The 24679-nt window shown below is 37.6% G+C and overlaps 3 protein-coding genes across 15 annotated transcripts; all 3 read left to right on the forward strand.

The window, feature by feature from the left end:
- Positions 1 to 1654: 1654 nt before the first annotated feature.
- Positions 1655 to 15765, forward strand: LOC104887169 (uncharacterized). 13 transcript variants are annotated; one of them, XM_010672240.4, is made up of 11 exons: positions 1658 to 2044; positions 4703 to 4749; positions 4852 to 4974; positions 5826 to 5877; positions 6786 to 6922; positions 7058 to 7114; positions 7239 to 7331; positions 13182 to 13260; positions 13359 to 13483; positions 14812 to 14961; positions 15187 to 15765. In XM_010672240.4, exons 5-11 carry the CDS (start codon positions 6797 to 6799, stop codon positions 15424 to 15426), a joined length of 870 nt encoding a protein of 289 aa, XP_010670542.2. In that variant the 5' UTR covers positions 1658 to 2044; positions 4703 to 4749; positions 4852 to 4974; positions 5826 to 5877; positions 6786 to 6796; the 3' UTR covers positions 15427 to 15765. The 13 variants fall into 13 exon arrangements, with proteins under 13 accessions (XP_048494782.1, XP_048494853.1, XP_010670762.2 ...); XM_048638825.2 differs by lacking the exon at positions 4703 to 4749 and having other exon boundaries at positions 1655 to 2040; positions 6796 to 6922; XM_010672175.4 differs by lacking the exon at positions 4703 to 4749.
- Positions 2325 to 2957, forward strand: LOC104887081 (glycine-rich cell wall structural protein 2). The gene has a single exon (XM_010671695.3). It carries the CDS (start codon positions 2325 to 2327, stop codon positions 2955 to 2957), a length of 633 nt encoding a protein of 210 aa, XP_010669997.2.
- Positions 15766 to 22756: 6991 nt separating the features above from the next.
- On the forward strand, positions 22757 to 24308 carry LOC104886865 (30S ribosomal protein S13, chloroplastic). The gene is made up of 3 exons (XM_010671409.4): positions 22757 to 22955; positions 23043 to 23267; positions 23978 to 24308. The coding sequence occupies exons 1-3, from the start codon at positions 22848 to 22850 to the stop codon at positions 24158 to 24160; spliced, it is 516 nt and encodes a 171-aa protein (XP_010669711.1). The 5' UTR covers positions 22757 to 22847; the 3' UTR covers positions 24161 to 24308.
- Positions 24309 to 24679: the final 371 nt, after the last annotated feature.

Raw genomic sequence — 24679 nt, forward strand, 5'->3', positions numbered from 1 at the left:
TTATTCGGCGCAAGGGGCCATGAATGTAAGCATGACTGGTGCTTATCTGTCGAGCTAAGTCCGAACTCTTGTAAGCTTGGCTCCTGTTTATTTTATTTTATTTGAAATCAAGTTGAGCTCAAAATTTGATGAACTAAGTTGTAACTTAGCCAAGCTTTAATTTGAACAAGTGTTGATTGAGCCGTCATCGAACGGTTTAAGACAAACTTGACCTATTATTTTCTTTAGTCTATTCGTCTTCTTTATATCCCTTTTTTTACTATTTTTGTTTTTCGAGTTTATTTTTTGACAATAAAACTATTAACTTATTATTATGTAATATCTATAATATATATTTATACATACATAATACATAATTTCTATATATACAAAAAAGTAATCGGGTCTGTTCACGAGATTTTCAAGTCGAGATTGTCATAACGCAGCTCGGCTCGTTAAAAGTCTCGAGCCAAACTCGAGTCGAGCCACAACGAGACGCTCTTTGATCGGGCCGAGCTCAAATTGTTCTCGAATAGGTCAGGCTCATTATCACCTCTATTTGGAGAAGAAGTATTGTTAATCAAATACTTTTTTCAAAAAAATGAAAATAATAATTTAAGGTAATAGGACATTTACAACATAAATCAAAACTAATATATACATATCAAATTGGATCAAACAAAATTCTATTGTTCCAATCACGATTATTGATAAAGATCTAACAATTTTGCAAACACTATTTCACATCATTGTTTGACACAACTTTCTACAAGGGGTTTATTGATCTGTTGTACTTGTGTCGTATAAATTGATTTGATTAAACTGATTGTAGATCAAGAATTGACTTCTCTTTTCAAATCGCACAAATTTTCATCAACAATTCAATTAATAAAAGAAACACTAGAAACAAAAAGTCCCATACTATTAGTATAAGAGAGATAAAACTTAACATAGATAAATATAACTTAATACATGTATAGAATGATTCTCCACTAAAGAGAGACTGGAGGTTTACTATAACAAGACCTTAAAAAAGAATAAACGAGTCTTATCACGCCAAAAAAGTGATGGTACTAGATACCCCTTAGATCGAAAAAGAGAAGTAGGGTTTTTAGAGAGAAAAAAGAGAAAGCGACTATGACTATTAGGTAAACAATAAATTACTTATATATATACTATGGTATTATACTTTCTTTCTTTTTTATAATTGCACTCCTTAACACTACTCACACATTCTTTTTAATTCATCTTTATAGCTAATATGTGAAGAGAAAATACAAACATACAAATCTTACCAGATTCATTTCAAATAAAACTTTCAAAAGACATATCTTATATTAGTTTCACAAAAAAATTAATAAAGATATGAAAGGTTTAATTTGTGCAACTTTTTAAGGGAAAGTCAGGCAAACAATACATCAAAGTAAATACACTTTGGGGAAACGATCTCATACAAATTAATTTAGAATCATCCTGAGTATCTCATCTTGCCACTAAATAAGTAAGATGTGCAACCAAATTTATTTCGATTCAAACATGAAACATATCAATCGGCGCTCACGGGGATGACAATAGATCATGGACCCTCATTGTTGCGGATATGGGTCCTAAATTTCAGGACCCGGATCTTGCTGCCATATTGCGGATTCGGGTCTGGATTCGGCAGACCCTTTTTTTTTTTAAATTAAAAAAAACAGGTGGGTTGCTGGGCTTCTAAGTTCTAACTCTCTCTAAAGTCCAAACATTAAATGTTGCATTCACGCATCCCCTGCACGCCTCTTTTCACACTTCCCTAAACCGCCTGTTCAACGCTTCGCGCGCACAACTATCCAGCCACCGGCGTCCAACTGCACCACCATCCACGGTGGTCGAAGCTTCCAGAGCACCACCGTCCAACTGCAAGTGATTTCAAGCGAGGAACTTCCGGCGAGATATTTTTTATCTCTTTCCTGATTATGCTTTCAATTTATATCAAGTGAAAAACTCCCACATCTACTCTACAATAACAACAACAGCAGCAGCAACAACATAATCAACATTTCATCAAAAACTCCCAGCTAAGTAGGTATGTTTTAAAATTCCTTCTTGCTATTTGTGTTTCCCAGTATTGTTAAGTGCCCACTATGTGTTTGTTAAAATGCGTGAATGGATTTTACTAACATGTGGATTCTCGTTGTAATTGACTAAGTGGTTAATACTCATATCGTAATCCAAATTCAATAACTACATGCTTCTGCCCACTTAATTCGAATGAAACCATACACTTTGACTTTGATTTATAAATTTAACCTATGGGCTAATAATACTATTTAAGATAACACCCAAAGGCTTACCATTTGACAAAAATGATACTTTTTAGGATAAGCATTAACCCACTTACTAGGGCGGTTGTCTTTGGTTTGATATTGAGCGTGTTTTTCGTATTCACTTGCTCTTCATCTTCATCCAAACCCAGTTCTAAACCAACAACACCCCCTGGTATGGCTAATCACCAAGGCAATGATAACTCTGGTTCAGGAGGTCCAAACACGAGGTGGGGCCATGAAGCTGCCCCGGATGGCAGCTGGGAGTACAGCTGGAGAACTAGTTCAGTCCCTGGAGGCTCTAGCTTTGCTTATGGCTCAGCTTCGGCAAGATCGTCTGGTAGTGGTGGTGGTAGTAGTAGTGGGTTTGGGTTTAGTTCGGGTTCTGGAGGAGCGGGTGCTGGTTCAGGTTCTGGAGGAGCGGGTGCTGGTTCAGGTTCAGGTTCTAGAGGGGTGGGTGCTGGTTCAGGTCAAGGTCGAGCTCGAGATCGAGATCTCCTGCAGAATCAGCATATGTTTGGGCAACCTCATATGCATATGCCACCCTATGGGGCTGGGTTTTATTATGATATGCCATTTCCTGCTTTTCCTATGGGGCCAATGTTCGGACCATATGGCACGGATGATAATGGTGGACGTGGTAGAGGGGGTGGTAGTGCTGGGGCTAGTCGCTAGTTTAGTTACTAGTTCATGACTTCATAGGATGTATGTGCTGAAGTTGTATGAAAACTTTGATGCTTTGTGTATAGTATAAATAAGATGTCATGTTGGAACAATCATATGATATATGTACTATTTCTTTGTTTTCATTTTGGTTTATAATATGGTGTTGCAATCTCTTTCCCCATGAATTGAGGTTGGCTATATATATGTTCCCGTAAGAAGCGATTTGTTTGGTCTGTTATGTTCTTACATCTAAAAGTGGAAATTGTATACTGTTCACTACAATAGTGGAATGGGTGATAAAAGGTTGAAGTTTACAGTAGATAAGGAAAGCGCAACTTGAGCCCTTCATCTACAACCTGATCTCAACCGTTGAGAATTGACTGAAAACTTCCTCTTTTTCTGTCTTTCGTCTTTTGCGTTGTTTTTCTCTTCTCAGCCCTGAGTCTCTGACTCTCACTCCTTCCTCTATCTCTCCTCTTCAACTCCCTCCTAATCCTTCACTGAGATGATCTTAATTTTTATTGCTTTTTGTTAATTATATTTAGTGTCTTGCTTGCTAAACTTAACTGTTCATGACACTGGTATTGATACTGTACTAAAAGTGGAGTCTTCTAAATAGTTGGGTACTTGGGTTCACTTTTTAAAGGTAATGACGAGATAGTATACTGCATAAATGTTGGGTGACAGGATAGGACTGGATGTTGTTGATGTAACTCCTGCTGTTATCTTGCATTATACATCTTTCCAGCGAGGATTAAATGTTGGTTATTTCTTTGCACCAGGTTGCTTTGAAATCTTGGTCACTGCAATTGTAAAGGCTCTTTGAAATTCTTTGCGCATTTGTAAATTATTTCATGTTAATGAATTAGTGTCCCTTTTTGTGTTGGAATTCTGTGGATGCATACATCAAGCTAGGAAATTCTCTTCTTTATCAACTGACTAACTGAGTATTGCTAATCTTGGTCTTTGTATGTTAACTTAAATTTCAAATTGGGCACCTACTATGCTTTCTTTTGAAAAAATAGTTTATTGAAGTGAACGATTAATGGGTTTTGGTTGAAGAATGTCTTTTGTGTGAGGTATACACCTGCATCATACTTGTATTCTATTGTGACTCACGCCTTAAGTCTTATGAACGTAGTTAGGAAGACGGATGAAAGCATGAAAATGATCTCAATGATGTGGTTTAGTAATGATAAGAAAAGACGCCAATAGAGATATACAAAATGTGTCTTCCCTAAAAAAATGTGCGTTCAGCTTATTGACACCAATATGCCTCCACAAATGAGGTTCATGTCCTTTATAATAAGATCAAGAATCTAATCAGTCTATCTTTCTGTTTTATATCTTCTGTTAGCATTAAATGGGTAGTTGAAGGCCTAGATCAGTGTTATATAAGTTGCGGCATTAGAATGGATATGGGAACGTAATTGCTACCTGATCTTGTTGAAGTCCACAAGTACATCACTTTCATGTGTCAATCTGCCTTTTTTATTTTAGTTAGTGGGAGCCTGGGAGGTTTTGTGAGTTGGGAAATGTTGGCCTACATACACTCTCAAAGAAGGATGACTTTTGTTAGCTTTTCATTGCAATGGAAGAAGATAAAAAGAAGTAAGAGTCTAAGAGAATATTAACATTGTTTGGAGTTTAAAACTCTTATTTTTCCTGCCAAAGTTTTTTTTTTCCCCTTATTTTGTTTTTCTACTGCCAAAGTGGACTTACTCTAATGCCACATTCTTTTCTCTTCCCTCCAGGTTTTCATCTTCATCTCCATCTTTATCAGTGATAAATCCCCCTCATTGTCTCTCTCCTCTCTTCTTCAGTTTCTACCAGGCCCTCCGTCCTACTCTCCCCTCCATTCTCACTTTCTCACCATTTTTTCTCTCTTCTTTTTCTGTTTTAGCCTTTGGTTCAAGAAGCAATTCAAGTGCCCACTCAGCCATCGCCGGCCACTCAGTCTCACTTGCCAGCCTCCGGGTTCCAAACAAACCAAACCCACATTCCGCTCCAATCTCTCTGTCTTCAGGTATTCTTCTTCCATTTTTAGGTTGAGTAATTTTCGGTATTTAGATTTTTTTTTTTTTTTGATGTCTGATTTAATCGCATGTAAAAAGAATACAGAAATCGAAAATAGAAGGTCAAAGATATCATAACATCAAAAAGAGAAAGGGGGTGATTAATGTGGGAAAACCCTAAGTTACATTCTTGTCTCACAGATTTCAGCAACAATTGAGGTTTATCAACAATAAAATAATAGTCTTGGAATTGAAAATTTTGGAAATTGAAAAGCAGAAAAAGGAAAAAGGGGTAAATGAGAAGGTAAGCATTGAAGAAGACTATATCCTCATCTCCCTCTTCTTCTTCTTTATTCTGTTTCCCACCAAAATGATAAAGTTTGGAGCTTTATCAGATTCAGAGCAACGATGACACAGGGACACCTATCGACTGCTAACTGAACTGTAAAGTGTAAACTGTTTTCTGCTTTCTTTCTCCTTTTTTTTTTTAATTGCTTTCCTCTTTAGATTTTGAGATCAAACAAGTAAGGCCTTGGTATGGGTCCAAATGTTTTCAAAGTCCATAATCAGCCAAACATGTCTGATTTAGGGAATGTTTGCTGGGAGGGCATAGTATCTTTCGAAGAGTTCTTCGGCTTGGTTTAGGACAGGTTTGAGTCTATTCAAGTGGGATCACTTCTTCTAGATAATTCATCTATAATGATAGACTAACCGATATTAGTCACAATATTATGCAATTACGAAGTTTGATAATATTTCCATTAAAAGGAGGTTTACTGTTGTTTTTTTGTCAACTTATTTAGTGTTATGTAGTTGTATGTTGAGGTTATGCAATACTGAATGGTCATTGGTTGTATTGTAGATTTGCTGTTGTGTGACCAACCATTCCCAAATTTCTAGAACTGCCACTGACTGTAAGTTACTCTTCATTTTGACAATTTTTTCCCCTATTTTCAGATGTTTTTTATTGCTAAATTATTGGACATGTGGGAAAAAATCAGAGTAGATATTTGAAAAAATTGAAAAAGATGCAATCTTTGGGCATTTCTCCGTGATTTACAGAGAAATATCTGAAGATCTAAGCTTTGCTGGTTGTTGGTTATTTTTTTTATTTTTTTTTGAGTGATATCAATATGAGAAATGATAGGAACGTAAGCACTGAATGATTGTCTTCTAACAGAATACAGCAACTTTTCCCGTCACTTGTTGTTGCCTTTCTCTCCTTTCTTTTTGCGCCTTGAGTATGTCAATCTGACGGGTGGGGTTGCTTGATTCATCACGTAATACTTCTTATATTTTGTAAGGGAATAAGACTTCTATCCTATTATTATTCAAGTACTTTTCGATATCTGTAAGTAATTTTTCTTTTCTGACTACAATACTCAAGCTACATTTCATTTGGCTTCAATATCACATCTCTATAGTTTTACCTTTTGAACTGATAATTAACAAAAATGATCATAGATTCTAGACTCAAAAAGCATACTTTAGGTTGATGATTAGGATTCGGTTAATTTTTTATGAAGATGAAACAAACCCTTTTACCAGTTTACCACTATCACTCTGTAGGCAACCTCCTACATCAAACACCTCTTGTCAATTGATTCTTTCTGCTTTCCTACTCAAATTCAACTTTGAAATATTACACCAGAGCTTTCTACCATTTTCTGATTTCTTCACACTCACTATTGTAGCACTCTCACCCAAGGTTCAGTTTTACCTCCATTGTTCTCTCTCACTCCCTCTCTCTCTCCTACTATTCATATGTAATCATTATTTTTCAGTCCTGAGATGCTAAGCTTTCGTTGTAATTAAATTTCAGTTGTTTACAGCATGGTGGGACTGTCAATAGGAGAACAAAACTTCATACAAGGTGGTATTGCTCAAGATCTTCGCTGTGATGGTCGGAAACGTTTATGCTACCGACCAATTCATGTTGATACTGGGGTTATTCCACAGGTTTGGATTTTATATTTCTTAATGTGGAACATTTAAGAAATCAAAGCCTTGTAACTAAGAATATTGTCTTTATAATTTGGCCAATTGGTGAGCCTTCAAAATGAGAAATTGAGATGATTATTTGGTTTATGATAGGCAAATGGCTCAGCAAGAGTGAGGATTGGGGGAACAGATGTTATTGCGAGTGTCAAGGTATTCTAAAATTCATTCCCTTTTTTTTTTTGGGGGGGGGGGTTGGCGGTGGGCATGTCCGTTTTCTTAAAGAATAAAGTTCTCAACTTCTCATTGTTTTGTGTGTGTGTGTGATCACATGCAGGCTGAACTAGGTAGACCCAATTCGTCTCAACCTGATAAAGGAAAGGTCTCTATACATATTGATTGCAGTGCAACAGCTGCACCTATCTTTCAGGTAGCTTTTCTCTTTCTAGTTCTTTCTCTTAACCATGATGTGCTTGGACAGGCCATTTTTATTGGATAGTGTATTTGTTCACCTGAATATACTATTGATTTTACATGTTCTATTGCATTTATTGAAGTTTTGATGATTCATTCAGAGAGAATTGTAGACAGAAATAGAAGGGAAAGAAGATCTTATTTCAGAATGAATGAAGCTTTGTACAAGATAGCACTTTATATAGTGTCTTAACCAATACAAGAGGGTTTAATAACCGCTTTCTAACTAACTTGTAACTAACATTCTTTTGACAAACTTTGTTAACTGCTGGAACTGCTGGACACATCAGCATGATGATGATTGATAGAATGGTGATCATGATCATCATGATCACCGACACCCCCCCTCAAGCTAGGAGTGACTGCTCAGAAGGCATTCCTAGCTTGGAAACTAGCTTAGTATGATGGGCATAGGGTAAAGCTTTAGTCATAACATGAGCAATCTGTTTTGAAGTAGGAAGATGATGCAGCTCAATAAGGCCATCTAGAACCTTTTCTCTTGTAAAGTGGCAATCAATTCGATGTGTTTTGTGCGTTCATGGAAAACAAGATTTTTTCCAATATGAATAGCACTTTGATTGTCACGGTTTAAAATCACAGGTGCAAGATTGGAAAGACCCAACTCTTGAAGTAACCTGACCAGCCATGTAGTTTTTGATGATGCAGTGGTTACCATGGCCCTGTATTCAGCTTCACTTGAGCTTCTGGAAATAGTAGACTGCTTCTTAGATTTCCAGGATACTGGTCAGTTGCCTAGGAGGAGCACATAACCAGTAATAGAACGTCTAGCACTGGGACAAGAAGCCTCGAGGGTAAGTTGAGTAGTAGCTCGTAGCAATATGCCCTGCCCTTCGGTGAGAGATACATAAATGAGCACATGAGTGAGCTTTGACATGAGGCAAAAATGGATGATGCATAAACTGAGTGAGGGCCTGTATTGCATAGCTAAGATCAGGTCTTGCATGAGATGAAATTCAATTTCCCTACAAGACACCTCAGGATCATGATATGGATCACCAACATCACTATGTAACTTGAGTGTGCTGGGAAGAAGAGTTTTAGCACTCTTAGAAAGAGATAAAGGACGGTCTAGTAAAGCTCTCTTGTAAATTTCTTTGGAGTCATCAGAATTCCATGAGATAGATGACTGATTTTAATGCCCAAGAAAAAATTTAGCAAACCAAGATCCTTTATGCTAAAGGTGTGGTGGAGATGTTGTTTGAATGAAGTGATACCAGATTCATCAGAGCGTGTGAAAATTATGTCATCTACATAAAGAGCAACAATGATGACATGATTGTCCTTTCTTTGAATGAACAAAGAGTAATCATTCTTGGATTGAACATAACCAAGCAAGTGTAATTCTTCATTAAGCCTAGCAAACCACTGCCTTGAGGCTTGCTTCAAGCCATACAAGGATTTAACCAGTTTGCATACCAAATGTTCCGGATTGTGAAGCCCTTCAGGAGCTTTCATGTAGACCTCTTCATTAACCCTTCCATGAAGAAAAGCATTGTTGATGTCCAGTTGGTGCAAAGGCCAATGATGATGAGCAGCAAAGGACAATAAACATCTTACTGTTGCCATTTTTACAAATGGTGAGAATGTTTCCAAATAGTCCAGGCCATATCTTTGAGTAAAGCCCTTAGCCACACTAAATCATTTGCCTTTAATTTGACCTTTTATACCCATTTACACCGAATGGCCTTTTTACCCTTGGGAAGAGGCATCATGATCAGGTTTGATTAGCAACTAAGGCATCTAAGTTCTGTATCTGGGAGGTGTGTGTAATAAGAGCCTTAAGAGACAAAGGAAGAGCATTGAAACTGACAACATTACACTAATGATGTGTAATAGAGTCAGCTACACAGACATAGCTATCAAGATAGGCTGGTATAATGGAAGGTCTCGAGGAGTGTCTGGTAGGTATAGGATGAATAGTAGTTGTGGGAAAATGTTTAGAAGAAGAAGAAGGAGATGGGATAAGTGAAGATATTGATGAAGAAGAAACAGTAGTAGAAGGTGAAGTTAGAGTGAGAAAGGAAGATAAAGAAGTGGAATCAAGAGTTGAATCTGTGTCTAAAATGAAGGGTTCAGGAATGTCAAAAATAGTATCCATATCAAATGGAGTGTCAAGAGGTAGAAAATAGGAGATGGTGGTCTAGACGTACTTGTGTCATAGTGAAAAGGCAAATGTTTTTCATAAAACTGAACATCCCTGGAAATAGGATTTTATTTGTCTCTAAATCAAGAACTTTGTAGGCCTTTTGGTGAGGTGGATAGCCTAAAAAAACACAAGGTGAGGCTCTTGAATCAAATTTGAATCTAGTAGTTTTGAGGGTGAAAACATAACAGAGAGATCCAAACACCCTTAAATGAACTAGGCTTGGTTTAGTACCATTCAACTTTTCATAGGGAGTAGAATAGCTTGTAATTTTTAGTGGCATTCGATTGATTAAATGTGTAGCACACTAGGTTGCACGAAAATGGATACAGAAACGAGTATGGGTTCGGGTATAGGGACGGAAAACGACAAGATTTTCAAATTTTAGAAATAGGTACGCGTACCTGTAGAGAATACGTATCGTATCGGGAATGGATACAGATACGAGTACGTGACCTAAAAGAAGTACCCGTGCTACATAGGTAGCACATAATAAGCACTCTCCCCAAAATCTTACAAGAACTCTTGACTGAAAATATAAGGCCCTTGTTGTCTTTAAAAGATGTCTATGCTTCCTTTCAACCATACCATTTTGCTGTGGTGTGTCAGGACACGATCTTTGATGAGCAATACCACTGGTATGAAAGAACTTCAACATTTCTCCTTCAAAAAGTTCTTTTGCATTGTCTGTTCTAACACCCAAAACTTTGCTGTTGTATTGAGTATCTACCATAGCAAAGAAGTTAATCATAATAGCAACGGCATCATGCTTATGTTTCATCAAAAATGTCCATTTCTTTCTTGAACAATCATCTACAATAGTAAGAAAATAACTATAGCCATCATGTGTTTTGAGTTTATAAGGACCCCAAATATTTATGTGCAAGAGTTCAAAACATGAAGTAGCTCTAGATGTACTTGTAGGAAAAGATAGCCTAGGTTGCTTGGCTTTGTGACACACTTGACAGATTGTATCACAACCAACTGAGCTACTAAAACAAGGACGAAGAAAATGCCCTTTATTAAAGGGAAGATGGCCTACCCTTAGATGCCATAGCTTTGCATCCTCAACCTTGGCTTGTGTAACACTGGCCACAATATTCTGCTGACCATTTGCTGAACCATCATCCACTGCATATAAACCAAAAGACAAGCTACCAAGAACCAGGGAATTAGGTGAAGCTGGTCCCACAAGTAAACACTTGTCATGAGTAAAGGTTATTTCACAATTTAAATCCCTACACAATTTACACTTGTCACGAGCAAAGGATATTAAATTGAATTTGAAGCCAGATACATACAAAACATTCTCCAAGATTATACCATTGTCAAATTTCAAAGTTCCCACATGCTTTACCACAACTTGCTTCCCATCAGCAATAGTAATTGTATTAGGGTACTGTTTAAATTCTTGCAAACTATCAAATAACTCTATATTGGAGGAGTATGGTCGTAGCACCACTTCAACTATCCAATTAGAATTTGAACAAAACAGAAGACAAGTACCTGCGACATTCACAGTGGATTCCTGAGTGGAAGGAGAAAGTGATTGTGATTCTGCTGCCTCAGTTGAGTCCAGAGTCTGTGTTTTGAGAATCTTCATGAGATGATCATATCGATCTTCAGATATATGAGTGATTTGAGTTTCTGGTGCTGAAAAATCAGATTGATCTGCTGTGCCTTGCACTATAGCAGCAACTTTCTTGCCTTTCCCTTTATGAACAAAATTTGCAGGATAGCCATGTATCCTAAAACACTTGTCAATGGTATAACCGGTGTATTTGCAATGTTCACAATACAAGCCACTAGGCTTCTTGTCAGTTACCACCAGCTTATTTGCTCCTGACTGTAATATCATTTGAGAATTATTTCCGTGCTGCTTGTATCCTCCTCCATAACCACCAGTTCTTCTAGTGTCTACAACAATTGCCATGAGTTTATTCTTGCTTTCTATGTCTAATAAGCTGGATTGTCTTTGTTCTTCTTCTTGTATCAACAGTTTGTAAGCAACAGAGATAGCTGGTAAGGGTTGCATCATGAGAATATTTGATCTCACATCTGCATACTTGTTATGTATCTTCATGAGAAGAAACACAAGTCTCTCTTCTTGTTGTTGCTTAAAGAAAACCTTAGAGCATGTACAAGTTGCACTTGCACAAGTTGGTATAGGATTCATTTGATCCCATAGAGCTTTAATATGAGTAAAGAAATCAGCTATTGAGGTATTATCATCTTTGCTTTATCTCTGAAAGAGCTTGCTGCAAATTAAACAATTGAGGACCAAAGGTTTGTACATATCTTTCTTCTAGATCTAAATAAAACGCTTCTTGCTATAGATGTATCAAGAGACCTCAAGATGTAGGATATGATAATGGCATCACACTTCTTCCAAGCAGCAAAATTAGCATCAGTTGAAGATGGTGGAGTGATAGTTCCATCCACAAAACCTAGCTTGTTCTTAGTAGCAAGAGCAATTATCATGCTCCTTTGCCATTCACCAAAAGCATCACCATTATACTTCTCAGATCCAATAGGCAGAGAAGTGTTTTCAGAAGAATTGATAAAGTATGGACTAGTAGGATCTTGACAGGGATTTCAGGATTTTCAGGCATTTTCTTTAATTTGACGAAGAAACTGATGAATTGAATGAAATCAAAACTCAAATCTAGCTTTCAACAGATTTGATTGAGAATTCTTGTGAAAGATATTCACAGATTATAACTAAACTCGAACAATTATAGAGTTCAGAAGTAGGATTTATGAAATTTGATCAAATTCTTTAAGAATTTGATGATTTCAAAAACTGAAATGAATTCTTCAGATTAAGGAGAAGAATTACTTACAATCTTTTGCATGAAAGTATACTGAAACGATGATCAAGAAATGCGGAAATATCTGATCTTCTGATTTCGGCAATTGCGATGAGAAATTCAGAATAATTTGAGCAGGATTGGAACTTGCTCTGATACCATATTGAAGTTTTGATGATTCATTCAGAGAGAAATGTGGAGAGAAATAGAAGGGAGAGAAGATTATATTTCAGAATGAATGAATGAGCTGCTTAGTACAAGATAGCACTTTATATAGTGTCTTGAACAATACAAGAGGGTTTAATAACCGCTTTCTAACTAACTTGTAAGTAACATTCTTTTAACAAACTTTGTTAACTGGTGGAACTGCTGGACACATCAGCCTGATGATGATTAGACTAACATTCTTTTAACAGCATTGCTCAATTGACTAGCTGTCTTTATTCTGGGTTTTGTGCTTTTTTTTGGTTGGCATCATTAGACGTGTACGTGTGGGATGAACCAAATCCTCATTGAATTGGATTTTTCCATTAGATGGGGCTCGTACATGTTCTGCAGTACCCCCTGTAAATACTCCGTCTGTATGAAAAGTTCTTAATGTTAGTTGAGTACCAGGTTCCCCGATGTAAGACAGACATCCAAATAATCATTTGAAGTTCAACCTTCTAGTTCTATTTGTTTTTTGCGCCTTCTTGCTTAAGTTTCACTCTGTTCAAATGACTCTTGTACTATTTGTACTAGGAACAAGTGAACTTACTTATAGTTGTTTACTGTAATTGAATTATAATAGCAAGCAAATCAAATGGTTAATCTCAAGTTTCTTTTGTCACAGGGCAAAGGGGGTGAAGCATTATCAACAGAACTCGCAGCTGATCTTCAACGCTGTCTCCTAGGCGGTAAAAGTGGAGCAGGTAGAAAATTCTGTTAAAAGAAACATAAACTTGCTATTCTGATGTTTTATTTAGGTGAAAAAACTGTGTATCCACCCACAAATAACATTTTGTTTCAGGAGCGGGAATCGATCTTTCATCTCTCTCTATTGTGGAAGGGAAGGTCTGTTGGGATCTTTATATTGACGGCCTTGTGGTTAGTTGTGATGGGAATTTGCTGGATGTCTTAGGTGCAGCAATCAAGGTATTCCTTGTTTTTTTTAATCTCCTGACTGCCAACTTTGGTCTTATATATATGATGTCTGTAATGCGTGTTAGTTCGAAATTCAGGGACCTTGTTTTGTTGTTCCATAATCAACTTTAATTTTTGTTATGTAAACTTAACGATGAGGTAACAGGGGGGAAGAAACTACAAGAAAGAAATGTATTTATAACTTAAATTCCATCTAGAAGGATTGAACTTCATAGGTTCAGGCCAGATTTCGGGATCCAAGTGACAGGTTCTAGACAGATTTCACACAACAATAGAGCAGAAATTAACAAGCAAGATAGTCACTCAGATAGTAGTTGTATTGCAGATTAGTGTAGTCAACAATTACAACCCCTCACATTCGAGAGGTGAAGGTTCTCTCCCACTGCAACAACCGCACTCAATTTCTGGGTAGATTTTCCCTTCTACCTTCTAGCTATTTATTACAAAATATTTACTACTGAGTGGGCCTTAGTGGCCTGCCAAGTACAGGTGGCATAACAAACTAACAGATTCTTTCCCCCAATATTCTCTCCCACCAGGTACATCTCCCCTAGTGATCACCCCAGTAGATAAGTTCAGTTACTTATCATTTCCTGCTCTCTTCTTTCTTCTGCTGTACGTGTAGTAAATGGGAGGTTTGGGCTGGGCCTTAGCAGTTCAAACCATACCAAAACTTTCCATCCTTGAGGAATTGTATAACCTGAAATCATGACCAACTTTTATGCTAACTTTTATGCTAAAAGCACACAAAACCAAACTACTGATTGATTATTGAATGACTTGTAAAGAGCTGATGTCTGCATAATTTGTAAAATAGTGACTAATCTAGCTCTTTTGTAAATCAGAAGACATGGAGTGAATAGCAAAAGGTTAAAGATTTGATGTAGTACTGACCATTTATCCTCACATCTGAGATTGCCTCTCCGAAGACGACGAATGAGAATGTTAACCACCAAAGTGTTTCATCTAAATGTCATAAAGTAACTCCATCAATTAGCAATCTGATATTATTGAACTGTTACTAATATAACAGATTAGTCACAAATTTCAAGCCAACTTTGATATTTTGAGCTGCATTTTCTTGGGTTTATCTTCATATGGAAGCTTTGCATGTTAACTTGTATCCATACATGATGCATGAGTTGGAAACTAAAAGTTTGTTTATTTAAATGGGGAAGGAGGATTTATCGGTAGAGTGTCCTAAAATTTACGGGGACATTAGTGCTGCTGCTGTGGTTTTGGGACTGTTGGTCTTTAATTATCATTTTATTGCCGCTACATAATGTATTTGGTGGCCTAATAAGAATTTCTCCCTACAGGCTGCTCTGAGTAATACTGGCATTCCAAAAGTTAATGTCATCGCTGCTGATGCGACATCTGCTGGTGATCAGCCTGAAGTTGATGTTAGTGATGAAGAATTTCTACAATTTGACACTGCTGCTGTCCCTGTCATTGTTACGTTAACCAAGGTTTGGCTCCTCGTATTTCTTTTCTTCTTTTTAGGGGCAGTGGTTCATCGGCACCTTTCACCGTGACTTTGTTGTATGTACTACAAGGCATACATGGCATTAGTAATAACTTGTTTCATGTTGGCTAGTTTATCTACCATGTGGTTGGAATGCATTATGTTCAAGTCTCAACCTAGTCTCATAAGAACTGGATGTTTTTTAGTGACAACTCTCTACGTTACGCAGGTGGGAAAACACTACATAGTTGATGCAACTGAGGAGGAGGAATCTCAAATGAGTTCCGCGATGTCTATCTCTGTCAACAGGAAAGGCCTTATATGTGGTCTCAGCAAGCGTGGGGGTGCAGGTGTAGATCCGAGCATAGTCCTCGATATGATCTCAGTCGCAAAACATGTGACCGAGAATTTTATAAACAATTTAGACTCTGAGATTGCTGCTGCAGAAGCTCGTGAAGAAGAATCTTGAAAATCATTTAGCATGTCTTACGCTGAAGCTTAATTTGTTTCCAAAATTACTGGCTTTGACATAGGGTATTATAATCTAGGGTGTTCAGTCAATTAACTGTCATAACAGTTATAGGAATTCACTAATCTTTAACGTAACCGTTAAGAACCGGTTGTTCATTAGCGGTTAAGTTGTTTTTAACCCGGTTGAGTTGTATTGACTTTGTATTTTTTTATTTTTTTTTGAAGAATATACACTTATCAGACCCAGATATTGGATGTAATCCTCAAAAACTAAGAAACTCCACATATTTTGACCAATCTATACAAATATATCAAAAGGTGTGTGTGATAATGTATACACGTCATGTGTTATTTCTGTTACTCCATTAAAATTGTTCAATGTGTACGTAAGTTATGTCGATTAACAAAAGTAAAATTAGCTGGTAACAAGATTTGAACCCGTGACCTTTTATTATTATAACATGACACAATTACCATCTCAACCAACTTTTAATAATGTTTTAAGTGTCCACAATAAAAATTTGAATTACCATCTAGGAAAAGACATAATACAATAAGAAGCCATCAGAGAATCAACCCTCTTGGTAAAAATAAACTCGGAGGCCCATCGCTTTGCACTATGGAAAAAGAAAACCTCAACTTACAGAATTGTAGAAGTAGAAGTAAGGATGTGTACATCAATAAACATTAAAAAAAAAATTAAAAATCTATTTAGCATGGAAACTCTCATGAAGATCATGTTTTCCATTTTCGAAACTCAAGAGGACAAAATTTATTTGAAAGACCAGCGAGTTTCCTGCCTTAATGATCTTCAGTCACAAAATGATATTTTCCCAACTAAAAATCTCTATAGTCTATGCCCTATTATATAAATCTTTTGTCGGTAATAAACGAAACTACAACAGATTTCTATGCAACAATAGTTAATTAATCCTAAATTTTGAGTTTCACAAGAACTGACCAAATGAGGTGTTCAAAGGTTTTTTCGAGGCAACACAAATGTGTCAAGTACCTACGCAACGTTACAAGTCACATCGACTTTCCCGGGAACGTTTCAGGAGCAGATATGACCAGGCTATGAGAAGTCCAAAAATGTTCGAAAAATACCCAAAATTGAAGGTAATAATACACTCTTTCTGACTTATTCCGGGGCCCGAGCTCCGAACGCCACGAGATGCGTCCTAGGCACATGGGAGGTCATTGGAAAGGAGTCATGTGACTTGGAACGCATACATAAATGTTTGTATGTTCATTTTGAGACAATTTTGGGTTTCACGCGAAATAAACAAATGTGTTGTTCAGATGCAACATAAATGGTGCCAAGCACCCGCGCAACATCACAAGTCACATCAACTTTCGTAGGAATGTTTCGGGAGCAAATATGACCAGGCCATGAGAAGTCCAAAAATGTCCCAAACACAAACAAAATTGAAGGTTATAATACACGCTTTCGGACTTTCTCGGGACCCGACCCCCGAACACCATGGGATGCCGCATAGGCACATGGGAGGTCATTGGAAAGTAGTCATGTGGCTTGGAACGAATATGTGGATGTCTGTATGTTCATTTCGAGACAATTTTGGGTGAGAAATGAACAAATGGGGTGTTCAGATGCAACATAAATGGTGTCAAGCACCCGCGCAACATTACAAGTCACATCCGCTTTCCTAGGAAAGTTTCAGGAGTAAATATGACCAGACTCGAAAAACTCCAAAAATGTCCCAGAAATAGCCAAAATTAAAGGTTATAATACACGCTTTCAGACTTTTCCGGGGCACGAGCTATAAACGCCATAGGATGCCTCCTTGGAACATGGGATGTCATTGGAAAAGAGTCATGTGGCTTGGAACGAAAGTGGATGTCTTTACGTTCATTTCGAGTCAAATTTGGGTTTCACGAGAAATGAACAAATCGAATGTTTAAAGGCTTTTCGAGGCAATGCAAATGGTGTCAAGCATACGCGCAACATTACAAGTCACTTCGGAATTCCTAGGAATGTTTCGGGAGAAAATATGACAGAACCCGGAGAAGTCGAAAATTGTCCCAAAAAAATCGAAATTGAAGGTTATAATACACGCTTTCGGAATTTCTCGGGGCCCGAAGTCCGAACGCCACGGGATTCCCCCTAGGGCCGTGGGAGGTCATTGGTAAGGAGTTATGTGGCTCGGAACGAATATATGAATGTCTTTACGTTCATTTCGAAACAATTTTAGGTTTCACGAGAAATCAACAAATAGGGTATTCAAAGGCTTTTCTAGGCAACACAAATGGTGCCAAGCATCCGCGCAACATTACAGGTCGCGTGGACTTTCCTAGGAACGTTTCGGGAGAAAATTTGACCAGACTCGGAAAAGGCCAAAATTGTCCCAGAAACAGCCAAAATTAAAGGTTATAATACACGATTTCAGACTTTCCCGGGGCACGAGCTCAGAACGCCATAGGCTGCCTCCTTGGGACATGAGAGGTCATTGGAAAAGAGTCACGTGGCTTGGAACGAATAAGTTAATGCCTTTACGTTCATTTCGTGTCAAATTTGGGTTTCACAAGAAATGAACAAATATGGTGTTCAGAGGCTTTCTGAGGCAATGCAAATGGTGCCAAGCACCCGCACAACATTACAAGTCACAACGGCACTCCTATGAATGTTTCGGGAGAAAATATTACCGGACCCGGAGAACTCAATAAATATTCCGAAAACAACCCAAATTGAGGTTCGCGAACTCCACAGGATGCCTCCTAGGGCCGTGAGAGGTCATTGGTAAGGAATGATGTGGCTCGAAACGAATATATGAATGTTTTTACGTTCATTTCGAGGCAATTTTAGATTTCACGAGAAATCAACAAATAGGGTGTTCAAAGGCTTTTCGAGGCAACACAAATGGTGTCAAGCACCCGCGTAACATCACAACTCACGTCGATTTTCCTAGGAACGTTCGGAAGAAAATATGACCAGACCCGGAAAAGTCCAAAAATGTCCCATAAACAGCCAAAATTGAAGGTTATAATACACGCTTCAGACTTTCCCGGGACACGAGCTCTGGACGCCATAGGATGCCTCCTTGAGACATGGGAGGTCATTGAAAATGAGTCATGTGGCTTGGAATGAATAAGTTGATGCCTTTACGTTCATTTCGAGTTAACTTTGGGTTTCATGAGAATTGAGCAAATAGGGTGTTCAAAGGTTTTTGAGCCAATGCAAATGGTGTCAAGCACCCGCGCAACATTACAAGTTACATCGGCACTCCTATGAATGTTTCGGGAGAAAATATTACCGGACCCGGAGAAGTCCAATAATGTTCCGAAAACAGCCAAAATTGAAGGTTATAATACACGCTTTCGGACTTTCTCGGGGCCCAAGGTCCGAACGCCACGAGATGCCTCCTAGGACCGTGGGACGTCATTGGTAAGGAGTTATGTGGCTCGGAACGAATATATGAATGTCTTTACGTTCATTTCGAGGCAATTTTAGGTTTTCACGAGAAATAAACAAATAGGGTGTTGAGAGGCCTTTCGAGGCAACACAAATGGTGCCAAGCACCCGCGCAACATCACAAGTCACGTCGACTTTCCTAGGAACGTTTCGTGAGAAAATATGAACAGATCCGGAGAAGTCCAAAAATGTCGCAAAAACAGCCAAAATTGAAGGTTATAATACACACTTTTGGACTTTCCCGGGACACGAGCTCTGAACGCCATAGGATACCTCCTTGGGACATGGGAGGTCATTGAAAAAGAGTCATATGGCTTGGAACGAATAAGTTGATGCCTTTACGTTCATTTCGAGTCAAATTTGGGTTTCACGAAAAATGAACAAATAGGGTGTTCAGAGGCTTTCTGAGGCAATGCAAATGGTGCCAAGCACCCGCGCAACATTACAAGTCAAATCGGCGCTCCTATGAATCTTTCGGGAGAAATTATTACCGGACCCGGAGAAGTCCAAAAATGTTGCGAAAACAGCCAAAATTGAAGGTATACACGCTTTCGGACTTTCTCGGGGCCGAAAGTCATAACGCGACGGGATGCCTCCTAGGGCCTTAGGAGGTCATTGGTAAGGAGTGATGTGGCTCGGAACGAATATTTGAATGTCTTTACGTTCATTTCGAGGCAATTTTAGGTTTTCACGAGAAATAAATAAATAAGGTGTTCAGAGGCTTTTCGAGGCAACACAAATGGTGCCAAGCACCCGCGCAATATAACAAGTCACGTCGACTTTCCTAGGAACGTTTCGTGAGAAAATATGAACAGACCCAGAGAAGTCTGAAAATGTCGCAAAAACAGCCAAAATTGAAGGTTATAATACACACTTTTGGACTTTCCCGGGCCCGAGCTCCGAACGCCACGAGATGCCTCCTAGGGACATTGGAGGTCATTGGAAAAAAGTCATATGGCTTGGAACGAATAAGTTGATGCTTTTACGTTCATTTCGAGTCAAATTTGGGTTTCACGAGAAATGAACAGATAGGGTGTTTAGAGGCTTTCTGAGGCCATGCAAATGGTGCCAAGCACCCGTGCAACATTACAAGTCAAATCGGCGCTCCTATGAATCTTTCGGGAGAAAATATTACCGGACCCGGAGAAGTCCAAAAATATCCTGAAAACAGCCAAAATTGAAGGTTATAATACACGCTTTCGGACTTTCTCGGGGCCCAAAGTCATAACGCCAGGGGATGCCTCCTAGGGCCATGGGAGGTCATTGGTAAGGAGTGGTGTGTCTAGGAACGAATATAGGAATGTCTTTATGTTCATTTTGAGACAATTTTAGGTTTTCACGAGAAATAAACAAATAGGGTGTTCAGAGGCTTTTCGAGGCAACACAAATGGTGCCAAGCACCTGCGCAATATCACAAGTCACGTCGACTTTCCTAGGAACGTTTCGTGAGAAAATATGACCAGACCCGGAGAAGTCCAAAAATGTCGCAAAAACAGCCAAAATTGAAGGTCATTGGAGAAAATAATACACACTTTTGGACTTTCCCGGGGGCCTCGAGCTCCGAACGCCACAGGATGCCTCCTAGGGACATTGGAGGTCATTGGAGAGGAATCATGTGGCTTTGAACGAATATATAGATGTCTTTACGTTCATTGCGAGGTAATTAATTTTGGGTTTCACGAGAAATCAACAAATAGGTTGTTCAGAGGCTTTTCGAGGCAACACAAATAGTGCCAAGCACCCGTGCAACGTCACAAGTCACATCGACTTTCCTAGGAATGTTTCCGGAGGAAATATGACCAAGCTCGGATAAGTCCAAAAATGTCCCAGAAAACAGCAAAAATTGAAGGTTATAAGTAGTAAAAACTAAAGGTGAACCAATCCGGTTAAAATTTAGTTGAGAGCTAATACTACCTCCGTTCTTTTTCTATTACAACAATGTGTTTGGACACAATATTTGAGGATTTGGAACAAATGAGTAGTTTAGCATAAAAAGTAACTCTTTAATTAACTAGAGTAGGAGAAAAATCATCCTTATAAAATAAAAGCAATAATATAAAGCAAAGTGAGTATTTAATGATTGTTTTAATAAGATAAAGTAAGGGCAATATTATCAATTAAAGTTGCTTCTTATACCAAAATTGGAATTGTTACAATAGATGTGAAACTACCCAAAATAGTAATTAATTGTAATATAAAAATAACGGAGGAAGTATATTGTAACCTCATCTCATGTACGAATCTATAATATGTAAAATTTTGTGTATTATAGGAGCTTTAGTTCTTTACCATTTAATACTATTGTACATCATCTATTTTAAAATAAGTAAAATGTTGATGGAGACTGTGGAATTAAAGAAAGCAAAGAGATAGAAACAAAACAAATTGTGACCTATGTGCAGAAAGAGTTGGTCTTATAAGATACCATCTAATTTTAATTTAAAATTATGCTTTTTTTTTTAAGATGAAGGGGACTCACTTGAGGGGGATATGGGAAATTACTCAAACGAGTCCCTATGAGGTTTGATTCCTATACCTTCAGGATAACATATGGGAAGCGATACTACTCCACCACCTCAACCTCAATTAGAATAGTTTAAGCTATCCCAATTAACAAAAGTAAAATTAGCTTGCTACAAGATTTGAACCCGTGACCTCTTGCTATTTATCATGGCACAATTACCATCTCAACCGACTTGTAATCATGCTTTAAGTTGTCCACATTATTATATTTGTATTTTTTAAACGTTGAGTTTTCCTTAATATATTTTAGTGGGAATGGAAAAAAATGAATATCAAATTCGAAAACACAATACTAACCCGGGACAACGTCAGAGCCCAAATACTAGTTCAAAATAAAAAATGGGATTACCCCTTTGGCAGAATTGGGATAAAGTTGAGTGAAAAGATTCCAATTCAATAATAATTCATTATTAAAAGGATATTTATCTAAGGTACAATCTACTAAAATAAGAGCATTGGGTTCGGGGTGGGTGAATGTGGAAAATATTGGAAAATAAATATTTGAAAAGCTTTGTGCTATAACAGTGAAATAAAGATTAATAACTAAAAAAAAAACCCTAGCCCTCTCTCTTTTTTCTCTCTAAAATCCTAGCCTCCTCTGCCCCTTCTTCATCAGTTAGGGGCTGCCATGGATGATTTCATCTATGGTAAGCCCCTTTTCCGCTTTTATTTTCATTTTTTATTTCATTTTCTTGTTTTGTTGAGTAAATTAGTATCTCTTTTTGAGATTTCTTCAAACCCTATCATGGGGTTTTTAGTCTCTGTTGTGGAGATATCCTTCTCCCCTATGGGAGTTGTGAGTGTAGTTTTTTTATTTTTAGGTATGAGAAATTGTTCTTATTGGTTGAAGTTCGAGACTCAACATGAAGGTATTGGAATACACAATCACGTCAACACTATAACTATCAATTATGATAATTTTGTGTAATATACAAATAAATTACACTATTATTTCAAAATACGCTATATCATGTCAAGACACACTATATCATGCAACACTGTCATGCTAAAAAACCCAGCAAAACACTATCATGTTCAAACACACTATACTATTTCAAAATACACTATATATCATGTCAATATATAGTATATCATGCAAAATACTCGTGCCAAAAAACTCAGCAAAAATTCTATCATGTCAAAATACACGATATAGATAGAGAAATTATCAAAGGAGAGAGAAGTTATGGGGAGAGAGAAAGAGTAGAAGACTGAACTCGACAAGAATTGAAAGTTATAATCATTACAACTCAAGTGAGATGGATCGGATGCATACCAAGTTAGTGTGCATCGTGGTGATATTAGTTTTTTTTTAACTGTCCAGACATAACTTGGACTGGGCCACATCAACAGTAGACGATAAGGGTACCCATTACCAACATCTCTCTCTCAAAATTACCATTCAGAAGCAGATAAGAGAAGTTAGCCATAGTTCATCTTCTTCCTCTTTCTCTCTCCTCTCAAAAATGGCGCATACTCTCGCGACGCCAGTGACACCATCACTCTCTCTCATATGCAACACTATGTCCTCTCTTTCTCTCTCCTCTTCCTCCCTTTCTTTCCCTTCTTCCAAGGTTCATTCTTTATACTTTTTTCTTCAACTTATTAAGCTAATTACACCAATTGATTGATGAACTATAAATTGTTTTGGATATTTTCAGGTGGGTGGACTAACCATAAAATGTGTGCGTGTTGGTAATGTTGAAATCCCAAACAACAAGAGGGTTGAATACTCTCTTCAGTACATTCATGGCATTGGACGTTCAACAGCTCGTCAAATTCTGTGTGATTTGAGTTTTGAGAACAAACTTACTAAGGATTTATCTGAGGATGAGCTTATCCAAATTAGAGATAAAGTTTCTACCTATATGATAGAGGGTGACTTGGTAATTCTATTCTTCCTTTTCTTTCAATTTAGAGATAAATTGCTAGTACTTATTTTTGATAATTTCAGAAATGTGGAATTGTTTTAGAGAGAGCTTAAATGTAGAAGAAAGGAAATGAAGTGTTTATTATGATTAATCTCAGTGAATTACAGCATGATTGATATATATACAAGAGCTAAAAAGAGAGGAATGTAGGAATTACAATAGAGATTTCTAGAGGAAGTTAGTGAATTAACTAACTTATTTATAACAAACTTGTATAACTTAGTAAGCTCCAGTTGCTGAGGTAGCAGGAAGAATTTAAGCTTGAGTATCTTCAATAATTTTGGTGTTTTTCTTGCTCAAAAACCAAATTCTATTATCCATATCTATTAATTCAGGGTTTTTTGAGCTGGGTTTTCAGTTTTGGGTATTGTTTCATTGGGAGCAATGATGTAGCAGGAGAATTAAGATTAGTTTCTGAATTTTGGTCAATTTTTACTTTGGGTATTAATCAATTATGTTGTTTGATGGCATATATTTCATTCTTGCAGTTCGGACCCATTGATACATGTTTGATGGGAGATTGATGGATGAAATTTTGTGTTAAACATTTGAGTTATGAGTCTACAGTATGTTTTTTAAAAGATGGAGTGTATTGCTGTTGTTAATGGATTGTGATAGATTTGAGTGATGGTTGTTGATGATATGAATTTGGGATATATATGCAGAGGCGATTCAATCTATTAGCAATTAGGAGATTGAAGGAGATTCAATGCTACAGAGGGGTGAGGCATATTCAGAGCTTGCCTTGCCGCGGACAACGAACCAAGAACAACTGTAGGACTTTAAAGGCTAAAAAGAGTAAGAAAGTGCAAATTCCTGGCAAGAAGAAGGCCCCTGGTCCCAAATAGTTGAATTAGGTTTGCTCCCTTTTTCGTCCTGTAATTGAGTACAATATGCACATTCAGTTATTCTGTTTGTAGTTGTATTAATGCATTGCTTGTAATTTTGTAATCTTGATATCTCTAGCACTTATTACTTCAAAGTTATAGTACTTCATTTTTCCTGTGTTTTCCCCAAGTTGTGGCATAATAGTTAATACACACCGCTCAGGAAGGTCTGGTTTTAATCTTTGCGAAATCAGAAGTGATGCTCAATAATGATTTAAAAAGCTTATTTAGATATGTATGCACCAAGGTACATTTTGGTGACTCCATTAGTTGATGGAGAGTTCAGATGTAACTAGTAGGTCTCTAAGTTTGGGTTATACTCGATCTCTCAAAACGCCTGACCCACTCTGAGTTGCAGCATTATGCTTGTGTTGGCAAGCAGGGAGTCACATGTAGATTTTCTGTTGGCAATGTAGCTTCTATCCAATGTGGTGTTTTGGGGGAATGTGAGTCCATCGTGATATAAAGGTCTATCTGAAC

Source organism: Beta vulgaris, chromosome 1, assembly GCF_026745355.1.
Source record: "Beta vulgaris subsp. vulgaris cultivar EL10 chromosome 1, EL10.2, whole genome shotgun sequence".
In the NCBI taxonomy this organism is placed as follows: Eukaryota; Viridiplantae; Streptophyta; class Magnoliopsida; order Caryophyllales; family Amaranthaceae; genus Beta; species Beta vulgaris.